This window comes from Dromiciops gliroides, chromosome 5 (assembly GCF_019393635.1).
Source record: "Dromiciops gliroides isolate mDroGli1 chromosome 5, mDroGli1.pri, whole genome shotgun sequence".
NCBI classification, from domain to species: Eukaryota; Metazoa; Chordata; class Mammalia; order Microbiotheria; family Microbiotheriidae; genus Dromiciops; species Dromiciops gliroides.
In genome coordinates, this window is record NC_057865.1 from 19,035,202 (window position 1) to 19,057,906 (window position 22,705).

Sequence of the window (22,705 nt, forward strand, 5' to 3'; positions counted from 1 at the left end):
GATATTTCTTATATCTCAATAGTTTCATGTATCACAACCTCTGACAAACATTTCTTTTTTTTTTTTTTTTTGGCTGGGCAATGAGGGTTAAGTGACTTGCCCAGGGTCACACAGCTAGTAAGTGTCAAGTGTCTGAGGCTGAATTTGAACTCAGGTACTCCTGAATCCAGGGCCGGTGCTTTATTCACTGCGCCACCTAGTTGCCCCTGACAAGCATTTCTTAGGCAACTGCTCTGTCTTAGGCACTAAGGGAGATTCTGGTGAATTGATATATAAGAAACAGTTGCTTCCCTCAAGGAGCTTATATTTTAGTGAGGGAAGGGGGCAGGGGTGCTACAACATATACACAAGTAATTTCAAGTATAGAGAGGGTGTTAACAATAGGGAGGAGGGCAACAGGAAGGGCCTGGGGCAGGAAATGGCACCAAAGCTATACTTTGAAGGAATTCTGTGAGTCTACCATACAGAGCATAAGGGGCAGCCTTGGTGAAGGCATAAAGGCAGGAGATGAAATATCTCATAATGGGAATAGCAAATGATCTGGTTTGACTGGAATGTAGAATGAATGAGAGGCAGTAATGGGAAATAAGTCTGGTAGAGGAGGCTAGAGCTAAATTGCAATGGTCTTATGATTTCCCAAGACCCCTCAGATTTTCACCTCTAAATTTCTATGATCCTATAAAACACAGCACTTGGTCTCCTGGGGGCAAGGTGTCTTTCTGGCCCAGGAAACACCCAGCTCTCCCCAAGAATATTTTTCTGTTTATTTTCTACCATATCCCCTTTGTATCTTACTGGTCAGCAATTCTCTACTGGCTTGAGAGATCTGTTACAAATTGTCCCTAGTAGATCTAAATAATTGTAAAAATATCAATTGCTCATGGATAGGCTGAGCTAATATAATAAAAATGACAATTCTACCTAAATTAATTTACTTATTCAGTGCTATACCGATCAGTCTACCTAAAATTATTTTATAGAGCTAGAAAAAATAATAACAAAATTCATCTGGAAGAACAAAAGATCAAGAATAACAAGGGAACTATTGAAAAAATGCACAGGAATGTGGGCTAGCTATACCAAATCTGAAGCTTTACTATAAAGCGGCAGTCATCATAACTATTTAGTACTGAATAAGAAATAGAGTGGTCGATCAATGGAATAGGTTAGGCACAGGAGACACAGTAGTAAATGACTTTAGTAATGTACTGTTTGATAAACCCAAAGACTCTAGCTTCTGGGATAGGAACTCCGTATTTGACAAAAACAGCTGGGAAAACTGTAAGATAGTATGGCAGAAACTGGGCATTGACCAACATCTTACACCTTATACTAAAATAAGGTCAAAATGGGTACATGATTTAGACATAAAAAGTGGTACCATAGGTAAATTAGGAGAGGAAGGAATAGTTTACCTCTCAGATTTATGGAAAGGAGAACAGTTTATGACCAAACAAGAGATCAAGAATATGATGAGTTTGATTACATTAAATTAAAAAGGTTCTGTACAAACAGAAGCAATGCATCCAAAATTAGAAGGGAGGCAGAAAGCTGGGAAACAATTTTTATAGCCAGTATTTCAGATAAAGGCCTCATTTCTAAAATACATTGGGAACTAAATCAAATTTATAAGAATCCAAGTAATTTCCCAATTGAGAAATGGTCAAAGGATATGAACAGGCAGTTTTCTGATGAAGAAATCAAAGCTATCTATTGCCATATGAAAAATGATCTAAATCACTATTGATTAGAGAAATGCAAATCAAAACAACTCTGAGGTACCACCTGACACCTATCAGATTGGCTAATATGACAAAAAAGGAAAATAATAAGTGTTGGAGAAGCTGTGGAAGAATTGGAACACTAATGCATTGTTGGTGGAGCTGTGAACTGATCTAACCATTCTGGAGAGCAATTTGGAACTATGCTCAAAGGGCTATAAAGTTATGCAGATCCTTTGACCCAGCAATACCACTATTAGGTCTTTTTCCCAAAGAGATCATAAAAAATGGAAAAGGACCCACACGTACAAAAATATTTATAGCTGCTCTTCTTATGGTGGCAAGGAATTAGAAATTGAGGAGATGTCCATCAATTGGGGAATGGCTGAACAAGTTGTGGTATATGAATGTAATGGAATACTATTGTGCTGTAAGAAATGATGAGCAGGCAGATTTCAGAGAAACCTGGAAGGACTTGCATGAACTGATGCTGAGTGAGATGCACAGAACCAGGAGAACATTGTACACAGTATCAACAACATTGTGTGTTGATAAACTGTAATAGATTTGACTCTTCTCAGCAATAAAATGCTTGAAGATAATTCCAGAAAAAAAGAACTGTGGCATCTAGAGGCAGATTTAATCATACTGTTTCTATTTTTTTGTTCTTCTTTTTCGAGGTTTTTCCCTTTTGCTCTAATTCTTCTATCACATCATGTCTAATGCAGAAATATGTTTAATGTGATTGTACATATATAACCTATAATCAGATTGCTTGCTGTCTTGGGGAGCGGGAGGGAGGGAGAAAAATTTGAAACTAGAAATCTTATATAAACAAATGTTGAAAACTATCTCTACATGTAACTAGAAAATAAAATACTTTTATGATGGAAAAACAAAAACCAAATTGTCCCTAGTAGATGCTCAGTACATGCTTATTAAATTGAATTAAATTTCACAGAATTTTATATGAGGAGGACACTTCAGCTGTCATCTAGAATTGAATTGGCCTGACTGTGTCTTTACTAAGGGAAACAGTTTGGCAGGGTCTCTGTCGACTGGTGGGTATACATTCCAATTTAAATACAACTAAGTACAGAGAAGGGAAGGCATCTCTAATAGATGGAGCAAATATTGTGATTGAGTTGCTATCCAATGATAACTTGCCCACATCACCATGGTCCTCTGATGCTCCCTTAAAAACAAATAAATATTCTCATACAGAGTGAGCCTGGCATAGTGGATGGGGAGCTGACCTCAGAGTTTTGGGTTCAAATACCACCCATGACACAGACTAACTATGTGGCCCTAAGCATATCTGGGCAGTTTCTGGAGGTTACAAGTTGCCTTGCCAATCTGTATTAGTAGAGAAATTCTATCTGCTGGGAGCTCCCCAGATCTATGAAATCAAAGGCCAAGTCATATATATAAATGCTATTGATGATTGTTGGATTGACCCAAGATTTAAATCAAAGAATGATACAGAAGATTGGCCAAAGGTGACCCATTTCTCGGTGCTTTCATCCTGTTGGTGGCTAGTTACCCAACATCTGCTCAATCCAATTGAAATTCCACCCAATTTCTCCAAAAATGGCGATATTAATAATAGCAATCAAGTGGATAAATCCCCATTCTTGGTAACCTCCCAGGAACCAAATGAACTGTCCAGATAGAGATAGCTGACTCCCCAGTGGGGAAAAAGAAAGGGGCATGGGACGGATGGTTGCCATCCTGAGTTAGCCACTGGATTCGACCCTTCATTCAAAGAAAGGAAATGAAGAAAAGCCTCGCCAGTTGGAAACTTCAGGGGAATTTTTGGGAGGGAGGCTGTCATTATCCTAGCTGAAGTGGGGCCAGAATAACACCCCCTTATGGAAAAAAAAGGTCATGGAACATTTAATGACTGGACCCAGCCCATCAGAGCATGAATTGTCTAGTACCAGGGTACCACATCTGCTGACTTATAAGATATTAAGACTTCATTAGTCTGAGTCTACTTCATAAGAGAGCAAATATTTTGGAGACAGACGTGGGATATGGAGATCACAGACATATATTTGAAGCTAAAAGACGTAGCCAATCACTCTTTAAAGTAGATAATTAACTGATGTTAGAACGTGAACTTAGGGTTCGTTTGTGCTCACTGTCCTGCCTAATATATTTTTCTTCTCTAAAGCAGGGGTTCTTAATGTGGGGTGCATGAACAGGAACAAGTATTTTTTAATATTTTGATGAGTATATTTCAGGACCAGAAGCCGGTTCCTTTTGTAAGCCTAGGAGTTGTATGTTATGTATTTTTAAACATTTTCTTCTGAGAAGAGCTTCACAGGCTTTTCTAAACTGCCATAGGATCTGTAGACAAAAAAGGTTAAAATTTTCCAAATTAAAGACACCTAGGCCTGTGATCTCAGCCATTGGATGTTTGTTTATAACAAAATCAGAATATATTTATAAATATTCTTAGAACCCGCCTCAACACACAGTGCAATGCACAAGTAGGGAAGGATGTGTGATCTCATCAGCATAAGGAACTCTAGCATGGGGATTCCCTCCACTAAAGCAGATCACCACTCATCTGTATTTTAACAGCTTCCTTCCCTATAAAATGAAGGGATTAGACTTGGAATCCTATGAGATTCATTTTTTAAAGTTTTAAACCTGACCTTAAAAGGGGTCACTGAAAATAGACCAATAAAAACACTGGAGCTTTTGCCTCAAAAAAAACCACATTCACTCTGAGGGGTTCCATCCCATCAACAACCCATCAGAATGTCCACCTAGAACCAAGCAGTGCTGGGGAAGCGGTGCTAGAATCACTTAACAGAAACATATTGGAGGAACTGCCCCTTGCCAGGTCCAGGGCTGGAAGCCATGAAGTATCTGCCTTGCAGTAGGATCATTTCTGGCTCTTAGGGGGTCCAACATCTGGTAGACAAGGGCTTAACCCTGATGAAGTCTGTGACCCTGAGAGAAAGTCCTGAACCATTATCTGAAGCCATGCACGAGGCTGGTTGAACTGTGTTATAGGGAAGGGAGAACTTATTCATGGATACTATTAGCATTTCCACTTGGTTAGTGGTTGACACATTTGGTTAACCATTCTCCTATCCCACAGTTAACCACAGGTGGTTCAGAAACTTTTCAGAAGGGGCCCAATGTCTCTATTTACTGTAATTCACTTTTTTTTTTTAAAGTACAGGACACACAATTCTTTCCCTTGGTATTTCTCATCCCCAGATGGACTCAATCTTTTTATCCTGTGTAGAAGGAAAGGCCCACTTGTTAATGCCCACTGGGTGAAGGGTAACTTGTTGATGCCCATTGGGTGACTAGATTACTACAGTAGAGTAGAGTTTCCCAAAGAAGGAATGTATGTATGCTTTTGGTTTGTAAGTCTTATCTCTACTCAAGTCTCAAAATTACTTGCGCACAAGGCTCAGCTCAAATGCCACCTCTTCCAAGAGACCTTCCTCCCCATATTAGCACCCTCCTCTCCATAAATTACTTCATTATATGTACATGTATATGCACATGTATATTCTCTTTATTTAACTGTTTACATGTTGAATGTAAGCTCCTTTAGGGCAAGGGCTGTTTCATTTTTTCTTCGTATTTCTAGTGCCTTGCCCAATGCCTGAACATAATATGCTTTTAAATGAGATTTGAATGAATAAATGAATGCACCATATTTTTTTGGGGGGTGAGGCAATTGGGGTTAAGTGACTTTCCCAGGGTCACACAGATAGTGTCAAGTGTCTGAGGTCAGATTTGAACTCAGGTCCTCCTGAATCCAGGGCTGGTTCTTTATCCACTGTGCCACCTAGCTGCCCCTGAATGCACCATATTTTTAAACTAAGAAGCCACCTCATGATGCTATTCCAGAACCAAACTTATTGTTGGGAAGATGTAAGTTCAAATCCCATTTGTGATACTAATAGACTCATGGAAGTTAAATCAGTAAGAATTTATAAAGCACCTACTGTGTGTCGGCCACAGTCCTAAGCTCTGAGGATACAAAGAAAAGCAAAATACAACAAAATTCAAACAATTTTGCACAAACAATGTATAGTCACATAGGATTAGAGGTTGTCTAGTCAATCCTCTCATTTTATAGTTGGGGAAAATAAGCCCCAAAGCGTCTAAATGACTGTCTCGGCTCCTTACTACCTGTACCATCATGAGCAAGTCATCTTAGCTTTCTGAGGCTCAGTTTCCTCCTGTCTAAAATGAGAAGGTTGGATCCCATGACTTCTAAAGCCCTTTCCAACTCCAAATCAACCCCACAGGCCTGTTGTGAAGGAAGCGCTTTGTAAAGCTTAGGGAGCTGCACAGATGTAAGGTGTTCACGATCACAACCTCAGCAATCCAAACACATATGGGAGAAAAGGCTTGGTAACCCAACGTGCTTCCCTCTCATGGCTACAGCCCCAAAAGCAATAGTCAGAAACCCACCACATAAGTGAAGAATTCTGATACTATTGTCTGAAATAGAGAGATTTTGTTTTTTAAAGGCTGTTCTGACACCATAATTTGTCTGAAAGGACACCGCAATCATCTGGAAGCTTTGGAGAGACAAAGTCCATGGCAGGTAACATGCTGGACTTAGAATCAGGAAAACGTGAATTCGGGGTTTAGCTGCAAGTGGCTTTACCTCACATAGCCTTGGTTTTCTCTGTGAAAAAACTGGGGGAAATAACACTTGTATTATCTACCTCCTCAAGTAGTTTTGAGGCTCTGATGAGATTTTTGCTTTGCAAACCATAAAACACTCTAGAAATGTCATCTATTAATATTTGACCCCTACTTCTTGAGAAAGATGTTTTTTCAGATGTGGGTGATGGTAGTGATTTGAGAATCAGTGGGATGTGGGACTCCCTGAAGCCCAAGAGGGAGTTGTTACCCATTTGTTTGGTGGGGAAATCCAAGACCTGTCATACCCTTGGATTGTATTCAAGAGTGCTTCTTAAGTCTCATATTCTCCATAGACACACCAAAAAAGCGGCCAGATACTTCATAAATGAAACATGCCTGCTCTGCCAAATGAACTAGATTTTAGCACACAGATCAAATCAAAATGTATGGGGTTTTTTCTGGGTTTCTAATGGGGAGTTCCCTTTTCTTCTATTATGATTTGGCTAAAATGCTAGAGATGGTGCTGAGACTAGAAGAAACTTTGAACTACAGTGATCCCAGACCCGATTTCTCAGAAATTTCTTCAGGTCTTTTTCTTTTGAAGGATTCATCTATATCTTTTGCTTTACATAACTATTATTGCCTCCCCTTATTAAAAGGAGAGAGGAAGGAAGGGAAAGATGATGAGAAGACAGAGAGAGAGAGAGGGAGAGGGAGAGAGGGAGAGGGAGGGGGAAAGACAGAGAGAGAGAGAGAGAGAGAGGTGGGGAAGAGAAAGAGAGGGAGGAAGGGAGAGACATACATATAGAGAAAGAGAGACAGAGAGAGAACCAACTAAAACATCAACAATGCCATTGGTTTTTACATTATAATTTCTAGATATATTTTCCTCATACTTTGTGACCTTTCCCTTATTTTTTTAAAGAGCCTAACAAAACCAAATCCAATCAAAATATCAACTCTTTGTGAAAGCATATATGCCATTCCACATCCATCGCCACCCCCCCATCTCCCAGTGAAAGGAAGGAGACACATTTCCTCATGATGGTTCAGTGGAAAATATGGTGGATTTGGAATCAGAGGACTTGGGTTTGAATCCCAGATCTGATCCTACCTGTGTCATATCATACTAGTCACCTAATCTCTTTAAGTGTAATTCTTCATGTTAAAAATGAGGGGGTTGGATTAAGTGACCTATAGTGTCCCTTCCAGCTCTAAACCCATGATCTTATGACTTTTTGTGAGGCAATTGGGGTTAAGTGACTTGCTCAGGGTCACACAGTAAGTGTTAAGTGTCTGAGGCCAAATTTGAACTCGGGTCCTCCTGACTCCAGGGCTGGTGCTCTATCCACTGCACCATCTAGCTGCCCTGATCTTAGGACTTTAAAAAAAAATACGTTTATTGACATTTTCGTTTTCAAATCGCCAAAATTTCCTAATGTCTTCTCTCCTCACACAAATCCTTACCAGAGTGCAACCCCACCCCCAAAAACAGGGGGAAAACCAGTTCATCCAAACCAATCAATACTTTGAAGATTAACCTCCTAGTCAATGTTCCATACCCATATTCCCCCACCTCTGCACAGAAGCAAGGGGAAGCTTCCTTCTAGCACTTCTTTGGGGCCAAGCTTGGTCATTGCCATTCCACAGGCTTTGGTTTCCATTTGTTTTATTGTTGTCCCTTTCTGTTGTTGTGATCATTGTATATAGTTTCTCTGGCTCTGCTTACTTCACTTTGGATCAGTTCACTTAAGTCTTTCTATGCTTCTCGGTATTCCTCATGCTCCTCAGTTCTTCTGGCACAATGATATTCTATTATATTCATTACTAGGGTTTAACTGTCCCCCAATTGACAGGCATCCATGCTGTTTCCAGTTCTTTGCTACCCCCAAAACTTCAGAACTTTTCTGCCATTTATCTTGAAGTGTGCAGGCAACACACCTATGACCTCCCCACCCTTTGTGAACAATGAGACCAGAGCCCAAGTGTGATTTCTCAGCCTTCTTTTTGGGGGTCCTTGACGTGACTGCTGGAAGGACAGCTTCTCGTGCTGTACATTCTGCACTTCTCCTGAGCTATTCTTGGTCCCCACAGAAATATCCTCAAAGGGGCAGATAGGTGGCACAGTGGATAGAGCACCGGCCCTGGATTCAGGAGGACCTGAGTTCAAATCTAGCCTCAGACACTTGACACTTACTAGCTGTGTGACCCTGGGCAAGTCACTTAACCCCAATTGCCTCACCAAAAAAAAAAAAAAGAAATATCCTCAAAAACTCCTTTCACTACTGTCCCTCCATGCCCCGAGGGAAAGACCTCATGGTAGCCCCCAAAAGGAATTTTTTTTTAATGAGACATTGTTGCATTCAATGTTTGCTTCATTTTAGAGAGGAGGGAAATAAGGCAGAATGGTCGACAAGCTCTCCCCCTTGGAAGGAAGAGGAAAAGGAAATACCGTTCCTTCCATTAGACTATAAGCTTGAGGGGAAAAGAGTGTAAGCTTGATTTTTTTTTTACTCTCTTTGTCTACCTCACGCTTAGAATAGTGTCTGGCACTTAACAGGTGTTTAATAAACGTTTGTTAACTTGCTCTCATTATTAGAAAGCCTAAAGGCATCTCTCTGCAATGTCTAGCAATTCACTGTTCCCGATTCTGCCTACTAGAACCAAGTAGGATGCCCCTTCCACAGGTCATCATGTCCTGTTGACTCTTCTCTTCTCCAGGATAGACATGTTTCCTTCTTTCAGACATTCCTTAAGTGGAATCAATTGCAAAGCTAGGATTCAAATAATTGAGTTTAATTCAATAAATATTTTAAGTACCTTGCTTTAAGAAAAAAATCTTATTTTTTCACATTTGCTCAGTAGACAGCTTGAGCTTTTGTCTCATAAAATGCATCTATATGGAGAACAATTTTATTACAGCATCTGGCCTTCATAGAGTGTTTTTTAGGTATAGAATATTTCATGTAGAATCTCAAACACTTATTAATCTCCTACTGGGTACAGTCATTCAAACCAATTTCCTGTTTTTTAATGGTGGCCATTTGGGGTCTTTAGCTGTCATTCTTTTATTCCCAACTATGGCAAGATTCATTCGGGGCTGAGCGTGATACACCCAGCTGTCCTAGGAAAGACATGAGGTAGGAGCCAGGGGAGAATTGGTGTGATGTGATCCTGACCTGCTTCCTCCACCCAGCAGGCATGTAGCCAAGTTCTGGACCCATGCATCAGATGCCACAATAAGGGCTTTCATTACAAATGATTGCAAAGCACATAGGTTGGGAGCTGTCACCCATGTTTATGCTCATGGAGAAGGGCACAAGAGAAGCAAGGAAAAAGACAAATAGAAGCAGACTTTCTGTTTACTGGGAAGAGCACCTTAGGAAAGAGAGGGACCCCCCAGTCCTTCCCACCACTCTCCAGAGCACCCTAATTTGCCAAATGATCGGGTCAGCCTGCCAGAGTAATGAAAGCTCGGGTGATGCATGCAGGGAGTTGGGTCTGCTGTGAGAACCTCAACTTGCCATTTCCTGACTTCTCAGAGTTAGTGTTGCATGAGCTGGTATTTTCCACAGCAAGTTATAAATGCAAAACTCCTAGGGTTCATATGTATTTTCCTAACATATGTTCCCAGCCTATGTTTCTGATTAAAACCTCATCCAAAATAAAATAACAGGGGATCATGGTTTTTAGTTTTTATTTTTTTAATTTTCCTGAGAGAACTCTCTTCTTCAATAAAAGCTGGAAATAAGCCGTTACTGAAAATTACCCAGGCCTACAGGTGTCAGGCTCTCAGAACCGTGCAGGGTGCTGGCTTTCTCAGCAGGACAAAGAGGACCATTCTCCTCCCCATCACCACCAGAAGTGATCCTTCTGTAAATGAAATTATTGGCCTGGGCTTCAAAGAGGCCCCATGTTTGGGCAACACCATTCAAAGCTTTTACTGCTTTCAGTCATCAAGGCAATCAACAAGTACTCTCAGTTAACCCGATATGTGAATGGAGGCTGTTTGAGCTGTTGGGGGTGGGGGGGTGTAGAAGATGAAGATCACACTTCCCTGCTTGGGTCAAGGCAAGTCAAGTGTTTGGGTGGGGATGGACATAATGCTGTAAGAATCCAGGAGTGGACCTCAGAACTGGGATGAGTCTCATGGCTGGGAGATGAATGGAGGAACCCCAAAGGGACTAGGAATGAACTCTTTGATCACCACTGACACCATCACACTCATGCCCAGATGCTGCCAATACCCAACAGGGAAGCTTTCTTGGCATCTTCCTCCTTATCCTGTTTCTTCTGAACCTACAGCCTTCCAGCTAATCAGGGAGAGGCCCATTTCTGGCCATCAAGATGATCCCCTCATGTATCATTGCACCCTCTGAGTGGATCTGGAACCTCCTCAACACTGATCCTTCTTCCAGTGACACAGATGACCATACCACCACATCCTCTCATTCTTTACATTCTTGTCCATACTTTCCCATCAGCCCTCCAGAAAGGAGTTACACAACAGGCTAGAGTGCTTCTTCTCCTCGGTCTCTAACATGGTGTAGACATCAGGCAACACTGACCGGTCTCACTATATGACCTCTTCTTCCCACTTTTCCCAATCATTCACATCTTGGTTATCTTTCAAGCCATTTCATTTGTGCAAATTGGTAAAATGCCTCAACTGGTTCCAAATATATTGTCATTTACCAATGATTATGTCTACTGTAGTCAAGGGGTAGCTCTATGACTTCCCAAGAAAGAATTGGAGAATACCAGGGGACCAGGCAGAGTGCTTAAGCTGGAGACATTTGTCCTTTTAAAAATTGACCGAAAATGGGTGGGAGTTGTAGAAAATGTCCTGATATCAGGCACCCAAATGTACTTACATGTTAATCCTCAAAACACCAGCTGAAGACCACGTTCAAATATGGCTATTAAGGGGAACCTTCTTTGGGCAAAGTGAAATAATAAATTGATACAGTTATTCAAATGACATCTTGCATGGACATCCCACATGCAATTTGTGCAAAAGAAGTTTGAGAGTGATGGTTACCACTACTACTACTACTACTACTACTACTACCACCACCACCACCATCACTGCTATTACTACTAAAAATAATAATATTAATAATTGAGCATTTTAAAATAATCTAATATTTTTACATACACCGTCCCTTTTGTGCCTCACCATACCTTTCTTTCTTTTTTTTTTAGTGAGGCAATTGGGGTTAAATGACTTTCCCAGGGTCACACAGCTAGTAAATGTTAAGTGTCTGAGGCCAGATTTGAACTCAGGTACTCCTGACTCCTGGGCCAGTGCTCTATCCACTGTGCCACGTAGCTGCCCCTCCCTATACCTTTCCGAAGTAAATAATTGTATTACCCTCACAAGATGAAGAAATTGAGACCAGAGAATTTAAGTGACTTATCCAAAGTCGCACAGCTAGTCTCAGAGGAATAAGAATGTCTCCTTACTTCAAACCTAGTATTCTTTCCATCACATCTTGCTACCAGTCATAACTTATCCAGATAGCTTAGCTTTATTGGTCAAATTTAGGAGATAATTACCAACTTTTCTTTTGATTTTGCCTCAGTTCATATAACCTAAATCTCTGACCAAATTTGAGATTCTCCTTTTCATTCAGCCTGATACCTCAGAGTATCTTGAAACATTGGTTCCAGTGTAAATAAGAAGAGGAAAAATGTCTCAGCTCATATATCACTGGCATTGCAAAGATTCTTGTCTCACTGTTTTCTTGGCCTTTGACAAGCCATGGATTGATGCATCGTCTCAACTGTCTTTCAAAAATAGAAACAAATGGAATTTTCCTCCTTTAATGTGTTGGTGGAGCCCACCAAGGATAGTTCCTTTGTATCGAGAATGGAAGCACAGATGAAGATGCAGTTATCCTGTCACATCACCTCTGCCCTGTCGTCAATTCTGAAACAGCCCATTCTAATATAATCACGTTGCTTTTGAGGCCAGAGCTAAGTAGCTGTTTGCATTTACAACCTTTCTAGCAAGTTCAGCAGAAGGACCTGTCGCCACCCTCCTAAAGCCCCAATTTCAATTAGTGTTTGTCTATGTGTCATTCTTCACAGGCTCCACAGGGGCATCCACAGAAACCAGGGGTCACGGCTCCACAAATGTTTCTAATGGGTGTGAGGGACTGTGAAGAGAGAATCTCGATACTGCCTGAGCTCTGGTGGAGTCTCTGGCTCTGCCTGGGTCAGAGGCTGTGCATCCAGAGCCATAAGCCTGAATCTCTGTGCACGTGTCACACAGATGCATGTGCACACGTTGCACACTCAGCTCGGTCTTGTAGAACTGAGTTCAGCCCTGAGTTAGAGAGGGATGGGGGATGACGGCTGCAGCCGCCCTGGGACAGGATGAGGTAGATAGCTGATTTCTGACCAAGACTCAGATCCAGGGCAGCTGGCCCACCCTCCCATTGGGAACAGTGAACAAGGAGCTTATAAAATACACAGCCCAAATGGAAGTGACCCCATTGACTGAAACCAGCTGCGTGTGTGTGTGTGTGTGTGTGTGTGTGTGTGTGTGTGTGTGTGTGTGTGAGGCCTCGTACTGTCCCTCCTGGTTTGCTATCACAAATAAATGGAAGTGGTCAAAGGGACTCTGGACAGTCACCAAGATCATTTATTCTTGCCTGAAGTTGCACCTCGGTAATGACCAGGGATTTTATGGCTGAAAAAAATGTTTATTTGCTCATTAATTTCCCGCCAGCCTCCCTCCTCCAAACCCATTTCTTGGCATGGCAGAGAATGTTATTTAAAACAAGACATGGTTTAGCTTCAAAGAGAAAAATCATTCTGAAAAATACAGCTTGGATTCATTTGCTGGTGATTTATCATTCCTCGAAGTGTGGATTACGAATATGTATATTTGCTGTCTCTTAATGATTTAGAGTGTAATCGTCTCCTTGACCCTGGGACACAGTGGAGCCAGGCAGTGGGCTACAAGAGTCTTCCCGTAGTGCCCTATGCTGTTTGGGAAGGGATTGGAGGAGGATAGGACCAGCAGTTTAGAAGCAGAAAGTAGTGCAGGCATCCTCTAGTCTACTCTCCTCATTTTACAGATGGGGAAACTGAGGCTTAGAAAGGAGAAGGGCCTTGCAGAAAAGGGCAGAGTCAGGAATTATCCTAGACCACCTAACTAAAACTCAGAAGCTTTTGCACCACTTCACACTGCACCATCTCCCTCCAAGAATATTAAAAATGGCCCCTGTGAAATTGTTTGACAGTAGGTCTTTTTCAGTTTTTTGTTCATTGTGTGATGTGGACTAAAGGCCAGAGGGTGAGGAGAAGAGCCAGGGTCATGGGTGGACAGAAGCAGTCACTTGTTAGCCCAGACAATAGGTGTGTCTGTCTTGCATCACCCAGAGTTTGAAGCCTGCTCTTGGCTATGTAGCACTCGGCGTTTCCTCCAGGGATTAGGTGGAATCACAGTGATGATGGTCTTGCAGCATGACTGAGGAATGTGGAGAGCAAAGCAATGAAGTTATTGTTATAATATATTGTCCTGAGCCCAGCAAAAAGTTGATGGGAGGCAGTCAAATAAATTTCACTCAATAGGACAAGCTAATTATTGGAGAGATGACAATCTGGGATATCCACCAGGGTTCATTGGTTTCTAATTAGAAGTGAAAAGGGTTCTAATATATTGTAATAGTGATGTCTTGGTCCATCCCTAAATATCTTTCTCAATTCTGACATGTCCCTCTTCAGGTAGATTTTTTTCAAGCTATCAACAAGCATTTATTATGTGCCTACTGTGTGCCAAGCACTGCACTGGCCACTGAGGATACAAGTACAAAGAATGTGGGGCAGCTAGGTGGTGCAATTAATAGAGCACTGGCCCTGATGTTGGGAGGACCCACATTCAAATCTCACCTCAGACACTAGCTGTGTGACCCTGAGCAAGTCACTTAACCCCAATGTCCTTAAATACCCGAGACCATCTCCAGTTGTCCTGACATATATCTTGCCACTGGACCCAAATGGCTTTGGAGAAGAAAGTGAGGTTGGTGACTTTGCACAGTCCTGCCTCACTTAAATCCAGTTCACTGCAAGTCATGATATCACCCCGATGTCATGGTCTTCTTGGGGAATGAAGGACAAGCAACAATAAGCAACAAGATGTAGGGGCAGCAAAGTGGACTGGGGCAAGAGTCAGGAAGACCTGAGTTCAGACACTTATTCTCTGTGTGACCAAGAAAATTAAAACAAAAAACCTACTGCCATCTCTTCTTGCTTCTTTCTATTTGATTTTCTTTGCTTTTATTTTTTCAAAACAAGGGGCTCCCTCCTTTTAGCATCTCATCTCTCCAATCTATAAAAATGCCAAAATAATTCTCCTAAATCACAGATCTGACCACAATACTTCCCTGGTCAAGAATCCGGCTCCCTATTGCCCCTCTGAGAAAATGTCCCCTTTTGTTAAGCCCTTCATTGCCTGGCTTCAATCTACCTTTTCGGGCTTTTTTGATATCTCCCCCACACCCCTGTCTTTCATGAATTGGACATCATAGCCCAGCCAGCACACCCACCATTCCCTGAAGCCAGCGCTTCATCCCTACCTTGGTACAAGTTGTTTCCCATGCCTACAATAGTGTTGGGTAGAACCATCAAGCTACAAATGTAATGGGGAGTGAGTCCGGCTCTCTTCTGAGAGGCTGTGATCAAAGATCTGAATGGAAGTAGGTCAAGGAGGTGGATCCGAACAAATTCAATTCCATGCAATGCACACACTGAACACTCGCTATGTTCTAGGTGCCACGATTGGCATTGTGGGTGCAAAGACAAGGAGGAAAACAATGGAAACATGGAAAACAAATTTCCTCCCATGAGCTTATGTTCCATTTTAATGCTTTAGCAAAAGTATAAAAATTTTGTGGTTTTAAAAAGTCTGCTTAATTGAGGGTTTTTTTGGGGGGGGCAGTGAGGGTTAAGTGACTTGCCCAGGGTCACACAGCTAATAAGGGTCAAGTGTCTGAGACCGGATTTGAAGTCAGGTCCTCCTGAATCCAGGGCCAGTGCTCTATCCACTGCACCACCGAGCTGCCCCCATTAACTGAGAATTCTGATTAGATGGGGTCTGTTCAACCAAAGTTTTATTCTAAGGAGCCAAAAACTACTATTCCAATGTGTCTTCATAACATGGAGTCAGTCCTAGATGTCTAAAGACTCCATTACTAGGGAACTTATTCCCTATTATTTCTTATTCAGTGCTTACACTGACAGATCCTGGCTATAAAACGCTTTAAAGATAGTCCCAGGAACAGTCTCAGTATGTGCTCTGACCACCAAGCTAGCTAGATCCCAAGCTGCTCATCTCCTATTTGGTAACTAATAAGGGATGGTTTTGTTGGCTATGGCAACCCATGAATTCTACACTGGCTAGTAAACTACGTAACAGAGAATCCTTGCATTGATGAAGTGATTCTTACACCACAATTAGCATTTACCTTAATCTTCGGTCAGCTTCAAATGCAAATCCACAAAGCCAGCTCAGTCCTTTAGGAATACTTTTAGGCAATACACAGAATGTTAAGGTTCATAGAGTCCTCTATGTATCTCATATCAAATGAGGATCTCATTTCATCCTCACAAGAACCCTGATAGTTAGATGTTATTATTGTCCTCATTTTATACATAGGGACATCTTGCCAGGGTTACACAGCTAGTAAGTATTTGAGGCAAAATTTGAACTCAGGTTTTTCTAATTTCAAGTTCAGAACTCTATTCACTAACCCTTCCCTGCCCATTCACCCCCTTGCCTCAGTAAAGACTTTGTGAAGCTAGGACGAGTCTATAATGAGACATGCTCCATAAAGCATGATCTATTTCCAAAGAAGAAACTATTTGATGATGGGGGACACAGAACATTGTTCTGGTCTGTGAGAACAATGGTTATTACAATAAGAACCATTTTGAGAAATCTGGCCTGGGCCAATCATTGCGTAATTCTTTAGGGCAGACTTTATTTATTTCTTTAAATCAAGAGCCATTCAATGTTGCAGTTGTGCCTGGGAACCTTCTGGGGTCCAACATTGTTAATGCTTCCCACCCATCCTATACAAGAAATACTGTTTTCCTCATTATTTGACTTTCTTCCTGTTCAATCCCTCCCAAAGTCAAGGAAATGTTTTGTGTGATTTGGAATTAGTATTACCACAAGGGACTCATGAACTGAATCAATCTGATGCCCATTAAAGGAGGTGAAGCTTCATGCAAGCTACAAATATATCATCATCATTGTGTCATCATTGTGATAATACTAGCAACAATAATAATAGTTAGGAGGCACCTAGGTGGCACAGTGGATAAAACACTGGTCCTAGATTCAGGAGGACCTGAGTTCAAATCCAACCTCAGACATTTGACACTTTACTAGCTGTGTGACCTTGGGCAAATCATTTAACACTCATTGCCCCACAAAAATAATAATAAAGAATAATAAGAATAATAGTTAGCACTTACATAGTACTTTAATGTTTGCAAAAGGCTTTATAAATATTATCTCATTTTATCTTCATGCTAATCATGAAAGGTTCATTATTATCCACATCTTATAGATGAGGAAGATGAGGCAGAGAAAAGTTAAGTGATTTATTTGCATGAGGTCAGTTAGGAAGTGTCTGAAGCTGAATTTGAACTCAGGTCTCCCTGTCTCAAACCCAACGTTCTACCCAATATGCCACCCAGCAACCTCACTTAGGTCACTTAAGCTCCTTGATACTGAGTTTCCTCAACTGTAAAATAAAGTAGTTGGACTATCCAGCCTCAAAATGCCCTTCCAGTTCTAAATTTATGAGCTCTGATGCCTGTGCTATTGGATCATGCTATTAGTCAAGGCATCAATTAAAACCACCTCCCCCTCCAATTTTGTTTTGTTTTGAATTTGCTTTTTTAAAATTGTGACATAATGAATCAATCTACAAGCATTTATTAACCATTGTTCCAAGCATGCTGGAGATACATGTACAAAGAATGAAACAATCCCTACTTGCAAAGAGCTTACATTCTAATGGAAAACACAAGTACATATGTGTGTATGTGTATCCCACCTCTGACACCTATTATCAATGTTACCTTGGCAAGTCAATTACCATTCCTGAGTCTTGGTTATCTCCTCAGTAAAATGTAGATGGGGTAAGGACTAGATTGCATCTGAGGTCCTTTCCAGCATGTTCTCCCCCACCCCCAACCACCTCCTTCCCTCGATTGCTCCCTCCCTCCTTCTTTTGGACATATTACCAGTTCAGTTCCAGATGACTGCAATAAAGCAAATATCCCAATAAAGCAAGACATATGAATTTTTTGGTTTCCCAGTAAATATAAAAGTTACATTTACATTATACTATAGTCTATTAAGTGTGCAATAGTATTATATCTAAAAAACAATATACATACCTTCATTTAAAATATTTTATTGCTAAAAAATATATGATAACCATCACCTAAGCCTTCGGTGAATTGTAATCGTTTTGCTGGTGGAAGGTCTTGTCTTGATGCTAATGGATGCTGACTGCTCAGAGTGGTTTTGCTAAAGGTTGGGATGGTTGTGACAATTTCTTAAACTAAGACAACAATGAAGTTTGCCCCATAGATTGACTCTTCCTTTCACCTGAACACTTAGAGGCCATTGTAGGGTTATTAATTGGCCTAATTTCAATATTGTGTCTCAGGGAATAGGAAGGCTGGAGGGGGGGGAGAGATAGAGGTGCTGCTGCTTAGTGGATCAATCAGAACACACAGAACTTATTAAGCTCACCGTCTTATATTGGCATAGCTCATGGTGCCCCAAAACAATTCCAATAGTAACATCAAAGATCCCTGATCACAGATCACTATTACAGATATAATAATAATGAAAAAGTCTGAAATATTATGAGAATTACCAAAATGTGGCACAGAGACACTGGTCGATTTGCTTGACGCAGGGCTGCTTGAAAACCTTCAATCTGCAAAAAATGTCATATCTGCAAAGTACAATAGAGTAAGGTATACCTCCATACATGTGTATGTGTGTATATATGTATACACATGTGTATGTATGTATACACATGTGTATGTATGTATACACTTTTATATTCATTTTAGTTATACATATGCTGCATGTTTGCATGTATTTATGCTATATGTGTTCACATATATGCATATATAGTATGTGTGTAAAGTTAGTAAGTACAAATATGTACAAAGTCAATAAATACACAATAGTTTAGGGGGAAGGGTACTAGCAGTTGTGGGGGTGGGGATGAGGGAAGACTTCTTCTAAAAGGTGATGTTTAAGCTACATCCTAAAGGAGGAGAAGGACTCTATGAGGCAGAGGAAAGGGGGGGCATGCATTCTGGACATGGGGAGCAGTCAGTGCAAAGATGCAGAGAGAGAAGATGGGCATGTGGGAGGAACAGAGAGAAGGCCAGTGTGGCCGGATCACAAAATGTGGGAAGGGGAGCAATATCCATTAAGGTAGGCCGCAAACAGATTGTGAAGCTTGTTAAAACAGAGGATCAAATGGGGTAATGAACGTAAAGCACTTTGCAAGCCTTGAAGTGCTTCAGAAATACCAGCTGTTACTGTTGTTGTTCATTGTAAAGGAGTCATGTTGATTTCCTGTCTCCCACGTTGTATAGATTTTACATTTATTTAACTGTATATATGTCGTCTCTCCTCCCTCACCCATTAGAATGTAGGCTTCTTGAGGCCAGGGACTATATAATTTTGTATGTTTCCCCAAAACCCAGCACAATGCCTGACATCCAGGAGGTGGTTAGTAAACGCTAATGGAATTGAATAGAAACGAAATCTCATGGGGTTTCCATTTCTAGCCTCAGTTTCCCCTCTCTGCTTGCTTTGTTCTAGAGGCTGAAGGCAGCTCTGACTCACCACCCCGCGGCCATGTCCAATGGAAACATGAACAGCATGGGCCATATGATGGAAATGATGGGCTCTCGCCAGGACCAGACTCCGCACCATCATTTGCACTCTCACCCGCATCAGCACCAGACGCTGCCGCCCCATCACCCATACCCACACCAGCACCAGCACCCCGCCCACCACCCTCATCCACAAGCCCATCACCAGCAGAACCACCCTCATCACCACACCCATTCCCACCTCCACGCACACCCGGCACACCACCAGACCTCATCACACCCTCCCCTGCACGCCGGCGGCCAAGCACAGGTAGGTGGAGACGTCACAAGCACTCTCTCCTTTTCCTGAGCAAAGCAGCCATTATAGCCAGTATGAGCACCTCCCATCTCCATCCCACTGGGGCCGCTGGCCCGCTCGGCTACCTTTCTGGGAGGATGCGGGGACTTCCATCCTATCATTGTGTTAGACCTGCGTTAGTAAGTGATGACTGATTTTAGAGTCAAACCCCAGGGCTGGGGAGCAAGTACAGCCACAACCGGCAGAAATCAAGGCCAGCCTCCAATCTGCAACAAAAATTCAAATACAGAGATGGTAGCAGTGGGAAAGAGCGAGGCCTGTGAAGAATAGGAAGGACACCTACTGAGGCAGGGTGGGGCTAAGGGAAGAAAACAGAGGTCTCTGGGAAACTTTGCCTATATGACCTCGGATAAGCAACGAACTCTGTGAGCCTCAGTATCCTCCCTTATAAAATAAAGGGCGGGGTTGGAATGAATGGCCACTGAGTTCCCTTTCACATCCAAATGGCTGATTCTATGACTAGGAACCAGAAACTTGAGGAATCTGAAGCCTGGTTTTACCAGGTGTGCCGGGTAACTAGATGCCAGCCAAGGCTGACTTAATACCTTGGGGGCTTATTTGGGTCACCTGTAAAATTGAAATGAATTAGAACATTGACCTACCTCTCTGAGTAATTGGTTACCTTGGAGTAACCAATTAAAATGTGTGTCTCTAAAAACAGGAGGGGAGTAGACTTGAGGGCCAGGTATGCTCTGGGCTAGTGGAGAACCTACTTGGATTTTTCTGCCCTTCGAGTTTAATGTGGGAGAAGGACGAAGATATCCCGGGACTGTAAATGATTCGAATGATGTTTTCTTCCCCTGTAACCCAGAGACAAGAGCCCTGGTTCTGGCATGAGAGGATCTGAGCTCAAATTTCACCTCTGACTCCTGTTATCGATGTGACCCTGGACAAGTCAATTACTATCCCTGGGTCTCAGTTTTCTCATCTGTAAAATGGGGATTGGGTGGGAACTAGATTGCATTTGAGGTCCTTTACAGATCTACATCTTTGTTCATAGACAATGCTTGAGGAAACATCAACATGAACAAAAGACTTATTTTGTCCACACCATCCTTTTCAGGGCCCTTTACCAAAATGTGGGGAATGAGACGAACTTCATCAAGAGTGGTAGGGGAAGCCAAGCTTTAGGTCAAAGATGGCACCAGATTTCCAGCCCTGGTTCCAAAGGAGAAGACTTGAGGCAAAGAGTGTAATAAGATAATAACTGAGGAGGCAATTTAGTTTATTTATTTATCTCCTTTCTAAATAAAAGAAGAATATTGGGCTCCTAGCCTTCAGTGGGGAGTTATTCTACAAAACAAGTTTAGCAGTCCTCATCTTAAAAGACACTCATTAGCTCATTAGCCATTAGTCAATTGCCCTCCATTTCAGTCTCAAGACAGTAAGTGGCCAATTGTAAACGCAATTAGTTAATTGCCAGTGTAATTAGTTGGATGAAACATTTTTTCTTATTCAGTCCCAGAAAGAGTTAAGGTCAAGATCCTGTGAAGATCCGACCAAGAGGGCCATTTGAACCATGGCCCCAGATGCCACTGGGGCACTTCAGATTGTCTTGTGTCCACCGATTTTATTGATTTCTGAACCCAAATGGACAGAGGTTGAGGTTCTGGGGAGTCAAGGGCCTGGATCGCCTAAATCCATAATGTCTATGAGTGTGATAGCAGGGAGAAAGCACTGGATTTGGAAGAAGACCTGGGTTCAAATGCGTATTTCTTCAGCTTCTTCCTTGGGTGGCACTGGGCACCTCAGATAACATCTCTGAGTCTCATTTGTACATATGGGTCCCAAGGTGGTTGTTCTCAATGACCTTTAGATCGATGATCCTATGGACTGGACTTGGCAATGAGATCCTCACCATGTGATTCCCTATCAAAGTTCTTCCAAATCTTTTCATTTTTGCTAGCCGTCCCCTTCACTCAAAAGCCAACTTTGCCTTTTATATTTAACATAATATTGGAGTTCCTGGTCCTGAACTATCCTCTCCTCTCCTCAGTCTCTCTGCTATGTCTTCACCTCTCCCTTCTCCCTTCCCTCCTGTCAACTCCTTAGCCAAGTAACACTCCTGCTTGAATCCCTGATCCCATCCCTTTCTCCTCTCATCTGGGTCTTTGCTTCATTAGCTCTCATGTCTTCAGCCACTTTCTTCTCCTTCCATTCTGCCTATGAATGTGTTAAGATTTTTCATCCTAAAAAACAAAAACCCCTTTCACTTCTGAAATTCCCCCCTCAAGTTATTATTCTATGCCTATTCTCCTTCACTCCTCAATTGCTAGAAAGAATAGATGATTAGCTGTGTGACCCTGAGCAAGTCACTTAACCTCGATTGCCTCACCAAAAGTAAAAAAGAATAAATTACAATCCAAGACTGTTCTTCATTACCTCCCAACTCTTCTCTCACAAGTTGGCTTCTATCTTTACCTCCCTGCTGAAACTTCTTTTTCCAAGGTTATCAACAGCCTTGTAAGTGCCACATCAGTGTGTTTTCCCCTTATCTGCCTTTACCATTCTATCATATCTGATACTATTAACTAGCCCCTCTGTTTGGACAATCAGTTCTCCCAAGGCTCCCATGATTCCTTGTTTCTGATAGTTCATCTTTCTCCTCCTGACCTTGAAGTATGAGTTTCCCTCAACATAGTGTCCCAGGCCTTCTTCTTTTCTCTTGGTCTCTCTTTTTTTTTGGGGGGGGGGTGAGGCAGTTGGGGTTAAATGACTTGCCCAGGGTCACACAGCTAGTAAGTGTTAAGTGTCTGAGGCCGGATTTGAACTCAGGTCCTCCTGAATCTAGGGCCGGTGCTCTATCCACTGCGCCACCTAGCTGCCCCTTCTCTTGGTCTCTTTTCTGATCTCATCCACTCCCACGACTTCAATGTTCAGCTGTAGGCAGATGACTCCCGATACAATGGAAATGTCTTGAGATTGGATACTGTGATTTTTTTTTTGTCTTTGTATCTCCAGTGCCTGGAAAAAAGCTCATCATGTAGTAGAGCCTTCCTAAATGCTTGTTGATTGATTGAAATCTATGGAGCTACTTCAGACTCTCCCCCTGAGCTACAGTCACCTTCTTCCAACTGCCTACAAGACATCTCTTCTCTCA

The 22,705-nt window shown here is 41.9% G+C and overlaps 1 protein-coding gene across 1 annotated transcript in view; it reads left to right on the forward strand.

The window, feature by feature from the left end:
• CREB5 (cAMP responsive element binding protein 5) overlaps positions 1-22,705 on the forward strand; it is a 420,900-nt gene that overhangs the window by 373,618 nt on the left and 24,577 nt on the right. The window contains exon 7 of the mRNA XM_043965167.1: positions 19,234-19,557. Within this exon, the coding sequence (XP_043821102.1) occupies positions 19,234-19,557 (324 nt within the window). The remainder of the gene's footprint in view (positions 1-19,233; positions 19,558-22,705) is intronic.